The 14842-nt window shown below is 40.5% G+C and overlaps 1 protein-coding gene across 1 annotated transcript in view; it reads right to left on the bottom strand.

Moving 5' to 3' along the window:
- Positions 1 to 13465, bottom strand: part of LOC141476693 (guanine nucleotide-binding protein G(q) subunit alpha-like) — a 191633-nt gene extending 178168 nt beyond the window's left edge. The window contains exon 1 of the mRNA XM_074165503.1: positions 13329 to 13465. Coding sequence (XP_074021604.1) covers positions 13329 to 13464 — 136 coding nt within the window. The 5' untranslated portion in view covers position 13465. The remainder of the gene's footprint in view (positions 1 to 13328) is intronic.
- Between the last annotated feature and the right edge of the window lie 1377 nt (positions 13466 to 14842).

Genomic DNA, 14842 nt, shown 5'->3' with positions numbered 1-14842 from the left:
TTGTTTTGGTTTGGTTTTTTTTTGTATGTATATATGGTTGGACTCTATCTCAAAGCTCCCTTCCAACCATGAAGATTCTGTGGATATTAATTTAATTTATTGCCAATTAATTGTAACAACAGTAGGAGTAGGATAGTGAGAAATAAGAAGAAAGCTAAAAAACACTTCACTCCCACCCCTCCCTTCTTCCCAGGCTCAACTTCACTCCTAACTCTTCTACATCCTCCTCTTCCCTCCCCGAGCAGCCCAGGGGAATATGGATTGCAGTCAGTTCATAACACTTCCTCTCTGCTGCTCCTTCCTCACACTGTTCCCCTGCTCCTGCATGGGGTCCCTCCCACAGGATACAGCCTATGGAGGACCCCACACTACAGCAGGTGTATATCTGCTCCACTGTTGTCTTCCATGCGCTGCAGGGGGACAGCCTGCTTCACCATGGGATGCAGGGGAATCTGGGATCCATGGGATGCTCTGGCACCTGGAACACCTCCTATACCTCCTCCTTCAGTGAACTTGGTGTCTGCAGGATTGTTTCTCACATTTTCTCACTCCTCTCTCTCAGCTGCTGTTAGGGAAATAGTTGACTCTTAAAATATTAGAGTGTAATAGTCCACCCCCTTACAAGCTCAGCTGAGTAAGATTTATTTTCCCCTTATTATTAGTCTGGAATATATTCTGAGACACGCTTCTCCAACATTCTAAACCTATTCTATCATCTATCTGACCAAAAGCTTCCCATCTCTTTATTAACTTAAGTTGTTCCTTTTCCACTTTTATTGGTGACCAATAACCTTTGTAAAGCACTTCTGAGAAACATGTAAAAGATAAGTTTAAATCAAGTTAAAGACACCCGGCCCAGTTTAAGTGTAGAAAAAATTCAAAAGTCAGGTCATTTTGATAGACTTAGAACCAATACATGGGAAAACCAACTTCAAACCTCTCATTCTAAGAATACTGTTGAGCAGCTACACAGGTCAAAGTTAATTTAAAGTCTGTGTGAATATACCTGCACATGCAAAGAGAAGCAGGAGGGGAGCTGTCTTTTGTTTCTTCCTGACAAAAAGACAGCCTGAAATTTTTGTCTGCAGTTTTCCCAGCTTGCTTTCTTATTTTTAAGAACAAACATTAATTACAGAATCACAGAATCACATGGGGTTGGAAGGGACCTCCGGAGATCACCTAGTCCAACCCCCCTGCCAAAGCAGGTCCACCTAGAGTAGGTTGCACAGGAACTTGTCCAGGTGGGTTTAATTAATTCTCATCATCTCCTACTTCACTGATGCTTCCCTTGAATTCAGTGATGTGAATTGATGATAGTTATAACTATTACCTGAAAGGAAGTCAAATCAAACAAAAAAGAGACTGGTAATTTAGTCAGAGACAAATAACTGAATAGTTTTTACATTGCCTAATCAAAGAATAAAAACTTCCCTAGTCAATTAATTAGGTTACCGTATAAACTTTCTACAGTCTAACATGGAAAGCAAGGCAATGGACAAGTGAAACACCGTCAATGTCGGCTTAGACAATTTAAAATACAGAAATACCATGAAGAGTACAAAACATTCAAAGTGTTTTCACCTAACACACTAATGGTTTTTACGTTATTACTGACACTGATATACAGAAAAAAAAAAAAAGAGAATAAGCAGCTCACGTTCTTCATGAGAATCAGAAGTAATTAAGAGATGTTTCTAAATCTAAATCAATCTATTTAAAGGATTAATATTTCATTATCACCCAGCACTAACAGGGAAGGAAAAGTTCCTGAGGTAAAATGCCAGTTCTACCACTTCTGTGCAAAGTAGTATTCAATCACTAGGGCCAAGTTTTTATTCTGTGTATATAAAATGCTATTTAGAGATGTCTAGCAGACATATGCCTTTTGCCAATTGAGCTGTGCTTAGCAGCTCCAAAAATCATAGAATCATAGAATTGTTTAGGTTGGAAAAGACCTTTAAGATCAAGTCCAACCATAAATGAATACTTGGCTTTCTCAGTCTGCAGGCATGGCAAAACTCCCACTTGAAATCACTGTCCAGCATATCCCTCTGGACCTAGGTTAGGTTCAGGAGCAAACTTTTGAAGTGAGTCTCCTGAATGTCCCTGCTTACTATGCATATACTATTCATTAGCAGCTAAGAATCCCTATGTGAGGAACTGGATTCCTTTAGAATGAAATTAAGGAGGCAAATAGAAACTAAGTACATCCTGAAAGACGTACTCCAAGACCACACTTAATGCATTCTAGCCACAAACTGGCATTTAGTCCCTGAGATCAAGCTAGACCTGGTCTGAAGCAAAAAAAACACCCAATCCTGGAACATGGAAATCAGGATCTCAACACGTACTGTTTTGCTCTACAGACCCATTCTCTCCTGTCCATGCTACTTGCTAATGCAGACATAAGCCTTTGGGCTCCATTCCCCCACCTACAATCACCGGGATAATAATTACCTACTTACCTGCCTCACCAAGGTGATAGACTGATTAGCTAGTGGATGTACAACACACTAAACATGTAAAGCGCTAAATAACTATTCCCTTTTATTATAAATACTACTGAGCTGTTACCATCCAAAAAGAAAGCAGAGTGAAAGCAAGAATTAATTTGGAATATCTTCAATTTCTCTACCATTAAACTTTGTTCCAGTCAATTAAACTCTGATCATAGCATATTTATTTCATAAAAGTTGATAAAATTCTGACACATCCACACAAAGTGCGTTCGTTGATTTTAGTTAGGATACTGCTTTGTAAAGTAGAAGTTTGCCCTTTATATAGTAAAAGTTTTTCATAGGCCTGAGAAGGATATTTAATACTTACCAACCAGGATCAAAAAAAAAAAAAAAAAAAAAAAAGCAAGCAAAAATTAACTGAACCCTTCTCAATGTCATTGCTACAAAGCCAGGAGCAACAAATACCAGCTATTATTTTATTGATCTATTCCATTTATTATTTCTTACTTAATTTGACCAAAGATTATGTAAGGAATGTGTGGATATTAATTAACAAATCAGCTTTTTCAAAAGTATCTTTAACATATCTATTTAGCATTATATTTGAGCTTCCAAAGTTCCTTAACCAATCAGATTTGGCAGTACAGCAATAGTCTGTTGTGAATTTGAAGACCCAAACTTGCAGACCCCTGAACGTGAGGCAGAAGATGATAGAGCAATACACATACTATCCACTCATTAGGTATGTGATGAGAATACATTTTCTACCTGGAAACTATGGCTCTGAACTGAGGCTTTGACTTACACTCCAGATACACATCCTGCTGTTCTTGTTGAGAATTTCATTGATTGTCCTTAGTGGGACCTTTGTCAACGACTGTTAAAACAGCATCAGTCCTTTACTAAATGGATATGACTTTTCATATTAACAGGGAAAATCCACATGTAGTTTTTAAATATTTCTGTTTTGTTTTTAGGGAAACACAGACCATATTTAAAGTGACAATGAAAGAGTTTCCACTACAGCAGTTTCTGAAAATGTTACAGAGCAGTTACTAAAGTTAGAACATTGTTACTCAGCAGGTCAAGACACCTCTTATCAAAGAGTTTTAGAAGAACTGACAGAGAAGCCCTCCTGCTTTATAAGTCTTGAACTGTCATAAAAAAATAAAAAACAAACCCAAGGATGGGAATGGGATGAGGGAGAGATTGCATACCAAGAGTTATGCAGTTACAACAGTTCTAATGGTTTGGTTTATAAATGCAGCAGTTTTGAAGAACTAGACTTCTGCTGAGCAACTGATTTGGTGTCATACAACAAACAAACACAGCACATATTGGAGTTGTTTAAGCAGTATTAAATTACATAAGATAAAGTCCTCAGACAGCTCTATTTCTAATAGGATTCCAGTGATACACCCATTCTGATAAGAAACTTAAGTAACTTTACCCACAAGACAGAAGAAAAATCTAAAGTTATTACTGACAATACCTGTAAGTGACACAAAAGCTGTGAACTGGTAAATTAAGAAGGATATGATGACGTGAAGTAATTGGATAACCTGTAAACCAGGAACAGAGACTGTACTTCTGAATACAGCTAAATGTAAGGTTAGCTATACAGGAATAGAGAAACCAGGTTGCAAATGATGAATGAACCCACCCTGAAAATTATTTTGAAGAATATTTTAGTTATGGTAGATAGTCATCCAAACATGACTAGTTTGATGCCATGACTAAAAAGGCTATTGTATTCCTTGTACAAATCTCAACAGTGGAATCTCAACTAGCAGAAGAGAAATTTCACTTCTGTACTTGTAGTAAAGAATATATACACCTCAGTGGTCATTTCTCATTGCCTGTAATTCGGAAGTGATATTGGAAAGGATTAAAAAGAGAACTTAAAGAACGATTCAAGGATTCAAAAATTCAACCTAAATTAGCATTAGGAAATTAATTCATTTAGCTTCACAATGGTCTCAGTTTCTAAGTGTCCACAGGTCAGATATCTAATATCAGAGGCCAAAATAAGCAAGATATAACAAGTGACTAGAACCAAATCTTGGACAAATCCAAGTTAAGAACAGGGACAATGTTTTACAGGGGAAAGTTATTTTTTATAATATACCAAGAAGTACATTACAAAATACCTCCATCTCTAAGGGTTTTTTTAGCTCAAAACTGCATTTTTTGCCCTAAAATTAATGGTCTTGGTCATACATTTCCTATTTGAAGGAAAAATAAAATAAAATCAGAGTCGTATTTTCTCTTATAGGCTCATATATGTCACAAAAGCTTTTATACAGGTGAATTCATACACCCACATCAACCCTCTAAAAGCCAAAGGGCAGGTGAATGCTCAACACCTTTAAATAGCAGGCCACAAGTTCAACTACTTCCCACTGCAGAAGATTAACCCTCAAGCATTCACATTCACTCTCTCCCCTCCCCCTCAGAACCTGCTGAAGATGCATAAGCCATTCCTTTGTTTCAGCACTGTGGTGGGTTGACCTCGGCCAGCAGCTAAACCCCCACTCGGTCACTTGCTCACTATCCCTACAGCAGGATGAGGAAAAGAATCAGAAGAGCAAAAGCTGAAAACTTATGGATCAAGATAAAGACAGTTTAATAGGTGAAGCAAAAGCCACATGTGTAAGCAAAGCAAAAAGAGGAATTAATTCACTACTTCCCATCAGCAGGCAGATGTCTAGCCACTTCCCAGAAAGCAGGGCCTCAGCACGTACAACAGTTATTTGGGAAGATAAATGCCATAACCACAAACATTTCCCCCCCTTCCTCCTTCTTTCCCAGAGCTTTTATTGCTGAGCATGACATCGTCTGTGTTCCCTCCCTACCTCCCACTAGCTTATTCACTTGGAGGGGGGGGGGGGGGGAAGAAGAAAGAAAGAAAGAAAAAAAAAAAAAAAAAAAATCTTGTCACTGTGAAAGCACTGCTCAGCAATAGCCAAAAAATTGGTGATATCAACACTGTTTTAGTCACAAATCCAAAACACAGAACCTTACAGGCTGCTATGGGGAAAATTAACTCCATCCCAGCCAGACCCAGTACAAGCATTTAATTTTTATGGCTAGTATTGCCCTGGTCTATGAGATGAAGCGGCACGCATAGTGCTTCGTTTACGGAGTATAGTTTACTCTGGTATCAAAGTAAAAAAACCAACACAGCAAAACCAACAGGTCCCATATTTGATCCTCAGTTTCCCAAGCCTGATACTTTCCTAAAAGTACAAGGAATGATGGCATGTTTCTCAACTTTTACACATTTGAGTTTTTCTGGCATTATAAGTTAACATTTGCTCCTACAGAAACCTGTCTGACTTTCTGGCCAACTCCCACTTACCCAGAAACATGGGTTGAAATAGTTTCAGGCATTCTTATCCAACATTCTCCAACGTGAGCAAGAGAATTAACATTCAGAGTCAAAATACTCTCACAAGAATAAATTGGGAGAGAACTGGCTGGAGAACAGCCCTGCTGGGGATGTTGGTTGACAGCAGGCTCAATAGGAGCCAGCAGTGTGCCCTGGCAGCCAAGAGGGCAAACTGCATCCTGGGGTGCATTAACACAGCATAACCAGCCGCTCAAAAGAGATTATCCTGCTGTATTCAGCATTGGTGCAGCTTCACCTTGTGCCGTTCTGGGCCCCACAATTTAAGAAGGATGTGAAGGTACTCGAATGCGTCCAGAGGAGGGCAACAAAGCTGGTGGAAGGGCTGGAGGGCATGTCCTATGAGAAGCGGCTGAGGACTCTGGGCTTGTCTAGTTTGGAGAAAAGGAGGCTGAGGGGCGACCTCATTGCTCTCTACAGCTTCCTGAGGAGGGGCGGTGGAGAGGGAGGTGCTGGGCTCTTCTCCCTGGGATCCAGTAATAGGATGTGTGGGAATGGTTAAAAGCTGCATGAAAGGAGATTCAGACTTGACATAAGGAAACATTTATTTACCAAGAGGGTGGTCAAACACTGGCACAGGCTTCTTAGAGAGGAGGTCAATGCCCTAAGCCTGTCGGTGTTTCAGAGGCATTTGGACAATGCCCTTAACAACATGCTTTAACTTTTGGTCAGCCCTGAATTCATCAGGTAGTTGGACTAGATGATCCTTGTAGGTCCCTTCCCACTGAACTATTCTATTATATTCTTAAATTTAGCTTGGAAAAAAACAAACAAAACCCCCCACATTTATGTAGTTCCTAGAACTTCCACAGTAGCTTTTAAAACTTTCCAAACTGTAGTATCACCTACATAAATACTGAAAGGCATGAGTCTATCTCATTTCTTTGCACAGGGTTAACACAATACTTAAAGCTTGCTGCACGCTTACTACTTTGATCTTAAGAACACTGTATATACGGCTTCATAGTATTTCCTACATTCAAGCCCTTCCTCAGTTTTGATATTGTTTTCTTGCTCTTGATTCTTGTCTAGTCAGACATTTTAAATAAGTAGAGCAAATAAAAGGTGAATGCTGAAAAACTTCCCATAATTTCATTGGCAACAGCTGTTCATAGTATGAGAAGACATCTTTCCTGAATGTTACTCCATTCAGTAGAGCAAGAAACACACATCTACCTTATAATGCTATTTCGACAGCTTCCTGGGATCAATTTTGCAGAGACTTATTACTTCAAAAGAAATGTTGTCCCTTATGAAATTGCCATTGCCTTTATACACCAAAAAAAATTAATTTCAAGTAGCTAAAAACACAGAATTATTTCTTAACATTACAATATATACCCAAAAGTCCCTTCTCAAAAGAGTCCTCTGTTCAGCATATATGTTTCCATCCTGTATGAATTCAATATTGTTTTTAACTGGAAGTAAAAATTTGGGGTCCCTTGGATTTTTGTCATAAGAGAAAAATTAAGGTAGTCAGAATTCTTTGACCGTTATCTACTGCAGATAACTTCTAAAGAAGGAAAATCTAAGCAAAAAAACCCAAACAACCACCACCCACAAGAAAATCCTTTGTAAGAGCCGAAAATAAAATATTTCTTTATCATGCATTAAAAAAAAAAAAACGCTCTTTTCCAGCAGATGTGAAATCATGATATCGCATCAATATCAAGATGATGATTCATGTTTTGCTCAAAATCAGTTATTTTTATATATGGATGTATATAATGTATATAATAGAATCTATCAGTGTTTGCCATCCAGACTCAAATTAGATAACCTTAGAAACAGCTTCTCCAAAGTAAGATACTTACCAATCTAGTTTCAACACACATCATCAAGATATATATTAAGTATTTGTTTGTTTTCTAATTGTAAATAAATAATTTTAGGTAGGTTATAACAGTATATAAGTGTTCAGTGCAAGTATAAATAGTGAAAACCGTTTTTGACACCATTTCCCACAGCATTCTCCTGGAGAAACATCAGTACTCTTCACTGGGTAAAAAAACTGGCTGGAGGGCCAGGCCCAGAGAGTGGTGGTGAATGGAGTTAAATCCAGTTGGCGGCCGGTCACGAGTGGTGTCCCCCAGGGCTCGGTATCGGGGCCTGTTCTCTTTAACATCTTCATCAATGATCTGTACGAGGGGATTGAGTGCACCCTCAGTAAGTTTGCAGACAACACCAAGTTGGGTGGGAGTGTCGACCTACTGGAGGGTAGAAAGGCTTTGCAGAGGGATCTGGACAGGCTGGATCGATGGGCTGAGGACAATGGGATGAGGTTCAACAAGGCCAAGTGTCAGGTCCTGCACTTGGGTCACAACAACCCCATGCAGTGCTACAGGCTTGGGGAAGAGTGGCTGGAGAGCTGCCTGGCAGAAAAGGACCTGGGGGTGTTGGTCAACTGTCAGCTGAACATGAGCCAGCAGTATGCCCAGGTGGCCAAGAAGTATCTTGGCCTGTATCAGGAACAGCATGGTGAGTAGGACTCGGGAGGTGATCGTCCCCCTGTACTCGGCACTGGTGAGACCTCACCTCGAGTACTGTGTCCAGTTTTGGGCCCCTTACCACAAAAAAGACATTGAGGTGCTGGAGCGGGTCCAGAGAAGGGCAACAAAGCTGGTGAGGGGTCTGGAGAGTAAGCCTTATGAGGAAAGACTGAGGGAGCTGGGGTTGTTTAGCCTGGAGAAAAGGAGGCTGAGGGGAGACCTTATCGCTCTCTACAACTCCCTGAAAGGAGTATGTAGAGAGGTGGGGGTCGGTCTCTTCTCCCAAGTCACAGGCAACAGGACGAGGAAATGGCCTCAAGTTGCACCAGGGAAGGTTTAGGATGGATATTAGGAAAAATTTTTTACACCGAAAGGGTGTCTAAACACTGGAACAGGCTGCCCAGTGAAGTGGTTGAGTCACCATCCCTGGAGGTATTTAAAAGCTGGGCAGACATGGTGCTGAGGGACATGGTTTAGTGGTGGTTTTGTCAGTGTTAGGCTGATGGTTGGCCTCAATGATCTTAAACGTCCCTTCCAAACTAGACAATTCTATGTTTCTATGGATCAATACAAGATAATAAGAAGAGGTTGCAATGTTCTTTCTAAATAATTTTCTGCTTTAATAAAGAGCAAAGAATTAGCTAATTAGAATATACTATCCAATATGAGCATTTTTAAATTGTGTACATAAAACACACAGTTTACCTACTTATATAAAAGTAGAGGAGACTGTCTATTTGCATAGGTATTTCAGATTATAGCAGGGAAGAAAGATTTGTTGTTGGCTTGATGGGCCGCTTCCTCTTCAAGATTTTTTTTTTTTAAGTCTAAATCTTTGCTAATTCACCGAGTTCTGCATGTGAATCTTTCATTCAGCTAACACATGTATAAAACAAACAAACAAACAAAAACCTCACATATATATATATGCAGTAGGTTCAGAGAACAAAAGAGTCTTCCATTTAAGACTAGTTGCAATTCATGCTAAATTCAAATGGTTTACCTCCCACCTGTTTCCTTTGGTAACATATAGATAATGAAAGGATACTCATATTTGACACCTTGCTTCGTTGACTCATCTGCTATTTTAGACAAAAAGAACACCTTTGCCCTAAGAGCCATGTTTAGCACATCATAATGCCTGCAAGCATGATACAAAATAGCAAACACACTGTCAAGCCCTCCAATACTTAATTTTGCCAAAGCTGATTGATATATATAGACATAGCTAGCAAGATATTGCTAATTATTTTCTTAGATACTCACGATACTTTCCTGATGAGAAAATAATGTATAATGTAAGTATATACAGCATACAGGCATAGTACGTCCAGTAGTGAACTTTTATGGCAACAATCTAACATTTAGGCCCAAACATTGCTTTCCGAGACCAGGCAAAACTTCCACCGATAACAGTCAAAATGATATACGTAGAAAGCTAGAGCACATGGCTCTTACTACTTAACACTAAATACGTACATACATGCTTAGAACACAAGCATGCAGAATGCTGTACATGGTTTGATACATACCAATATAAAACACTAAAACCACCTCTTTTTCATACTATAACAATGAATGTTTTTACATCAGCAAACAACAGATGGATATTAACAACTTTATGCTCTGAAGAACAATCATAAGTTTTTATAAGATGTTCAGTAGTAATGAAATTCAGAAGAATTTGAAAAATACAGGAGATGAAAACCAAATTCAGTGGAAGATCAAATTTGTTTCAAAGTACCTTAAACATTACAGCCAAGTTGTGCTAGCTGAACTATTACTATTGTCTTTGTAATATACTTCAGTGAATGTGCTAGTTCTCACTTTTTAGAATTACAAAAATAAAAGATACTTTGCTTAATTTTTAGAATAGATTAGATCAGAACAATGATGTTCAATGCAGCAGCTAAAAGTGGTATTTTAATGTTTAATCATAGAGAGGGTTTATTTTTTTAAACTAATAATTTAAAATAATTTTACCATGCAAAAAAAAAAAATTTTCCAGAAATTACTTTCAACGTTTTAAACTCATGATCCCATGAAAAGTAAAAAGATATCATTATTAATACACAAGAAGGGTGTACACAGCATAGCGTGTCACACAGTAACCTTCACAGTTAGGAGGGAAATATTTCACTTTGCAAGGAAGCACTGTAATTTCTACAAGTTAAGGAGAAAATACTTTTTTCTGACCCAGAATTTTTTCTTTATATTTGCTACATATGTGCATTTGTATGTACATCTAATTTTTTAAACAAGAAAAAAAGTGGCACAGATATGCTCATTTGTTCCTTAAAACCTTTTGAGTTAATACCTTTTACTTTGCCCTTGCAACAAGTTCAATGAGCACACATGGTCAATTAACACAGCTCAGCTTAAGCTGTGTTCTCTCCTTATGATCAAGAGGATATACCTTTGTCCCATATTTAAAAGCCTTTATCCTGTTTAGGCTTCTAAGTCCAACACCACTTTTCAAAGTGGGATTGAGAAGTTGGCACTTTTGAAAAAAGGTTGTCTAACATTTACATAAGATAAAGTTAAGTAATACTGCTACTTTAAGTTTTGAGGGACAAAGATATGTAATGGGACAGTAGAGGTCAACTCAATTAAAAAAATGGATTACTTTAAGCAATTTCAGACATTTATGTTCCCAGTCTCACCACTGTAATTATTATTTTCCTATTTTTAAAATGGTTTTGTCCATCTTAACCATATGAATGGCCTAAACAAATAACACAAGCTTAAGAACTGAACAAATGACTATGCTGGGTAAGCAGTGGGAATGACCGAAAGAAACAGTCGGATACCTAAGAGAAACCCACTAGTTAAAACAACTTTTTAGAAAGTTTTGTTGTGGGGGCTTTTTTACCTTTTTTTTTTCTAATACATATAAATTGAAACCTGAATCTCTATCCAACCCCGTGACTTCAGCAGTGGCTCACGACTGTGTTTTACAAGATGAGATCATTAACTGTTAAACAGCTGCACATGCACACTTTCAATCAAATATATGACTGAGGCTGACAAAGTACAATACAAAAAATGTGTACACAATAATAATTTCTGCACCGGTTTCTACTCAAACATAGATGTGCTATTAAATATGAAGCAGAACACTTACGTCCCTTGGTTTCTTGTACATCATGCTTACATTTTCAGAAGCATGGTTTATACTGATATATGCAGAATTGCCTTCATAAAGGCAATCGGTGAGTTTTGTCCAAAGCTTTCTAAGTGATGGCTTCTTATCTATTTGCTCTGAAAACATCTTATTTCATTTGGTCTAAAGTAACGCCACAATTAGGCCCTAATCTACCATTACCTTTCCATACACTTAACTTTACCAGTGGGCGGATCTTATAAAACAATACAAGTTCTGTACTACTGATTGTAGAACCAAATCTCTGAATTCCTTCTCTGGGTGGTATATATTAGTATCATTCAATAAGCTTCATTCATTTTTAAAAACCTAGGAGAAACCTCCAGCGTTACTGCAAGAAAGCCAAGAAACATAGAAACAATTTGGACCTGAGAACAAGTCAAATGTCAACTGCCTCTCCTGTAGCAAATGTATATAATTAAGCAATTATACTTAAACATCCATAAAAATCAAACAAATGCAAGTTATCTGTCCTCTCTTTTATCTTGGTTTTGGATCTTGAAATAGCCACTGCACACACTTCCATCAACCTAAAATTAGGCCAAAATGAGACAGAACATTATTACTGGTAGCATTGTATCTGTCTCCACCCCTCCTTTTTCCACATTAGTTAAGGATCTCAATACCTTTATCCATATACAGAAGATCAACTGTATTATTTGAAGTAGGAAATCACACATTTGTAAGTAAGCATCAAAATAAATTCTGACTTCCTTTCAACTCTCCTTACCTTATTGAAAAGGCAGTTTATTCCTCCAATATAAGTCATTACTTTCACATACATGACCCAAGACAAAAATCTTTGGCATAAACACACCACATCCACTTGGAGCATTCCCATTCATCCACACATCAAACACTGGTGCAGACATATTTCAAGGCCTGCTAGTCTAAGGCAAAAGCTGTATTACCACAAGAACTACACAATGTAGTAGAGCACATAAAATATAGACAAATGTATTTTAATTCAAAAGGCTTATTTAACACTAGCCAAATTCCTATTAAACAAACATTGTCTTTGCACACTTGTGGCTCCAAAATAACAACCTTTGTTTTAATTAAAGAGAAAGGATACAATAGATTTTATTTCCTGAAGAGTAGGTGGATTCTAAAGGTATTAAAGATCCTGTTATCCTCCAGCATACTTAAGGTTACTCTTCAACTTCATGGGTGCACCTGGGTCTTTATGTTTTCTTTCCCCTTTTGCTTTAAAAATTAGTTTACAATCTGAGCATAAGCCCCTTAACCCCAGTTTGCCTCATTAAATAAAAATCACAATAAAAAAAATGCAACCGGTGACCCAACCACCTTTCCAAGGCTCACAGAACAATGCAGATATTAAAGCCTGTCACCATCAATCTGCAAAGAAATCCCCCCCTACGAGTTTTTTTTCATTAATCTGCTTCCTTACCATCACTCTCCTACACCCATCATCGCCGATATTCCCCCAAAAACCCCTCACTCACCAGCTATCCTTTCCCTCTCCATTTTGAAAGACCAGGTTCCCTACCATAGGGAACCCAAACCCACCCATAGGAACCAGTTATTTACCCAACTACAAGCGCCTCGGCGAAGCTTGCACACGGGCGCACAAACACAACGCAGCGGCGGAGAAACGACGAGCGGATCACCGCCGCCATCGCGACAGCCGCCCCGCGGCGAAGGTGGCGAGCGCCCGGGGGAAACCGAACCGACAGCACCACGTAACGCGCCGGTGGGGCCAGCCGGAGGGAGCCCAGGGCGGCGATGTGTGGGCTGCACCCCCAGCGGCACTTAAGGCGCGTGTGCCGACGGCGGCCCGCACTCACCCAACAGCAGCAGCTTCAGTTCCCGACGGGCGTCCCGCTTGTCCCGGCGTAGCTGCCGCTCGATCTCGTCGTTGATCCGCCGGGCTTCCTTGGCTTCCTCGCTCAGGCAGCACGCCATGATGGACTCCAAAGTCATTCTTCCTAACTGGTTCAGACACAACCCCCACCCCCCAACCCTAAAAACGCGCGCGCACACACCCGCCCCACCAGAGCACCAGCTCCGGGGATAGAGACGCTCTCTGCCCGGGAGCCCCCACCCGGGCACTGCAGGGCGGGCGCAAGGAGCTGCCTCGATGCCACACGCGAGCAAAGGAGAGGCCCCCCGCGGCAGCACAGATCCCCCGTTCCCTGCCTCTAATAGTCGCCTCTTCCAACTCCTCCTCTCCTCTAAATTATGCACCAAGCAACATGAAAACATCCACCAAAGCAGCCGCGGCGGCAGCAGTACTATCTAGGCGAGCCAAGCTGCTCAGCATAGACACCCCACTCCCTCCTTCCCTCACCACTACCTCCGTCTCCGCCTCCTCCCCCTACAACCAACGCGGTCCCCGAGTATCCCTTGCAAATTACACCCCCGCCGCCCTCCGAAGTAACCACCCCCCACGGAAATGCTAATGGCCGCTAATCCCTCCCCCCCTCACACACACTTTCCTGTCGCTCCCTCTGTCCAAAAGCGAGAGTTCGGGTCCTCTGAAAGTGGGCAAGCCCGCCGCTCGGCAAACTCAGCATGTGCCTGGCGGGAGAGCTTCCTTACGGTGAACCTTTCTTCTAGGCATGGTCGCTCGCCCCTCTCGCGGGGAGAGTTGCTGTTGAAGAGCTGTCACGGCTCGTTCCTGCTCCGACAGTAAGAAAAAGAGAGGGGTGACGGGTAGAAAAGGCAGGCAGAAACTGGGGCGCACACACACCGTGAGCCCAGCTCGCTGGGTTTTTCAATGGCTTGGCTCCGCGGGCGTGGTGAGGCAGAAATATGGCGGACTGCCTTTCGCGCTGCCTCTCCTACTCTTCTTCTGCGCCGCTGCGCGCCGGGAGTGAGCGGCTGGTGGGGCCAGGAACACCCGGGACGCTGTCCCCGACCAAGCCCGGTGCTCGAAGGCCGCCCCTGCCAGGCCCTCAGCCGTCGGGGAGGGGATGAGGGGAGGGGAGCTGACGGTCTTTTACACCAAACGGCCGCGACGAACACAGCCATCTCTTATGTGTTCTGTAGGGCAGATAATTATTTTTTTTTTTTTACATTCTGCACGTTTTATTTGTTTTTGCTACCTTTGGTTTTAGTCGATAATGCACATTTTTATTATACCCTTGCATTCTCTTCCTAGAAGAGATGTCTTTTGTTCATAAGGGGAAAAATGTAATAATTTCCATGAGGGGGAGAAGTATCTTCTCCATCTTCAGCTGGAAATTAAAATGTGGGGGATAAAAGTATACTAGACACTAGTAAATTTTTATGCCAATAATCCTGAAAATAGTATTTGAATAGTTCTGTCATATACAGAAGAAATAAAAGACATTTACAA

The sequence above is a fragment of the Numenius arquata genome, chromosome W (genome assembly GCF_964106895.1).
Source record: "Numenius arquata chromosome W, bNumArq3.hap1.1, whole genome shotgun sequence".
NCBI lineage: Eukaryota > Metazoa > Chordata > Aves > Charadriiformes > Scolopacidae > Numenius > Numenius arquata.
Note: the sequence above shows the minus strand (reverse complement) of the source record. Positions and strands in the feature narration are given on the sequence as shown.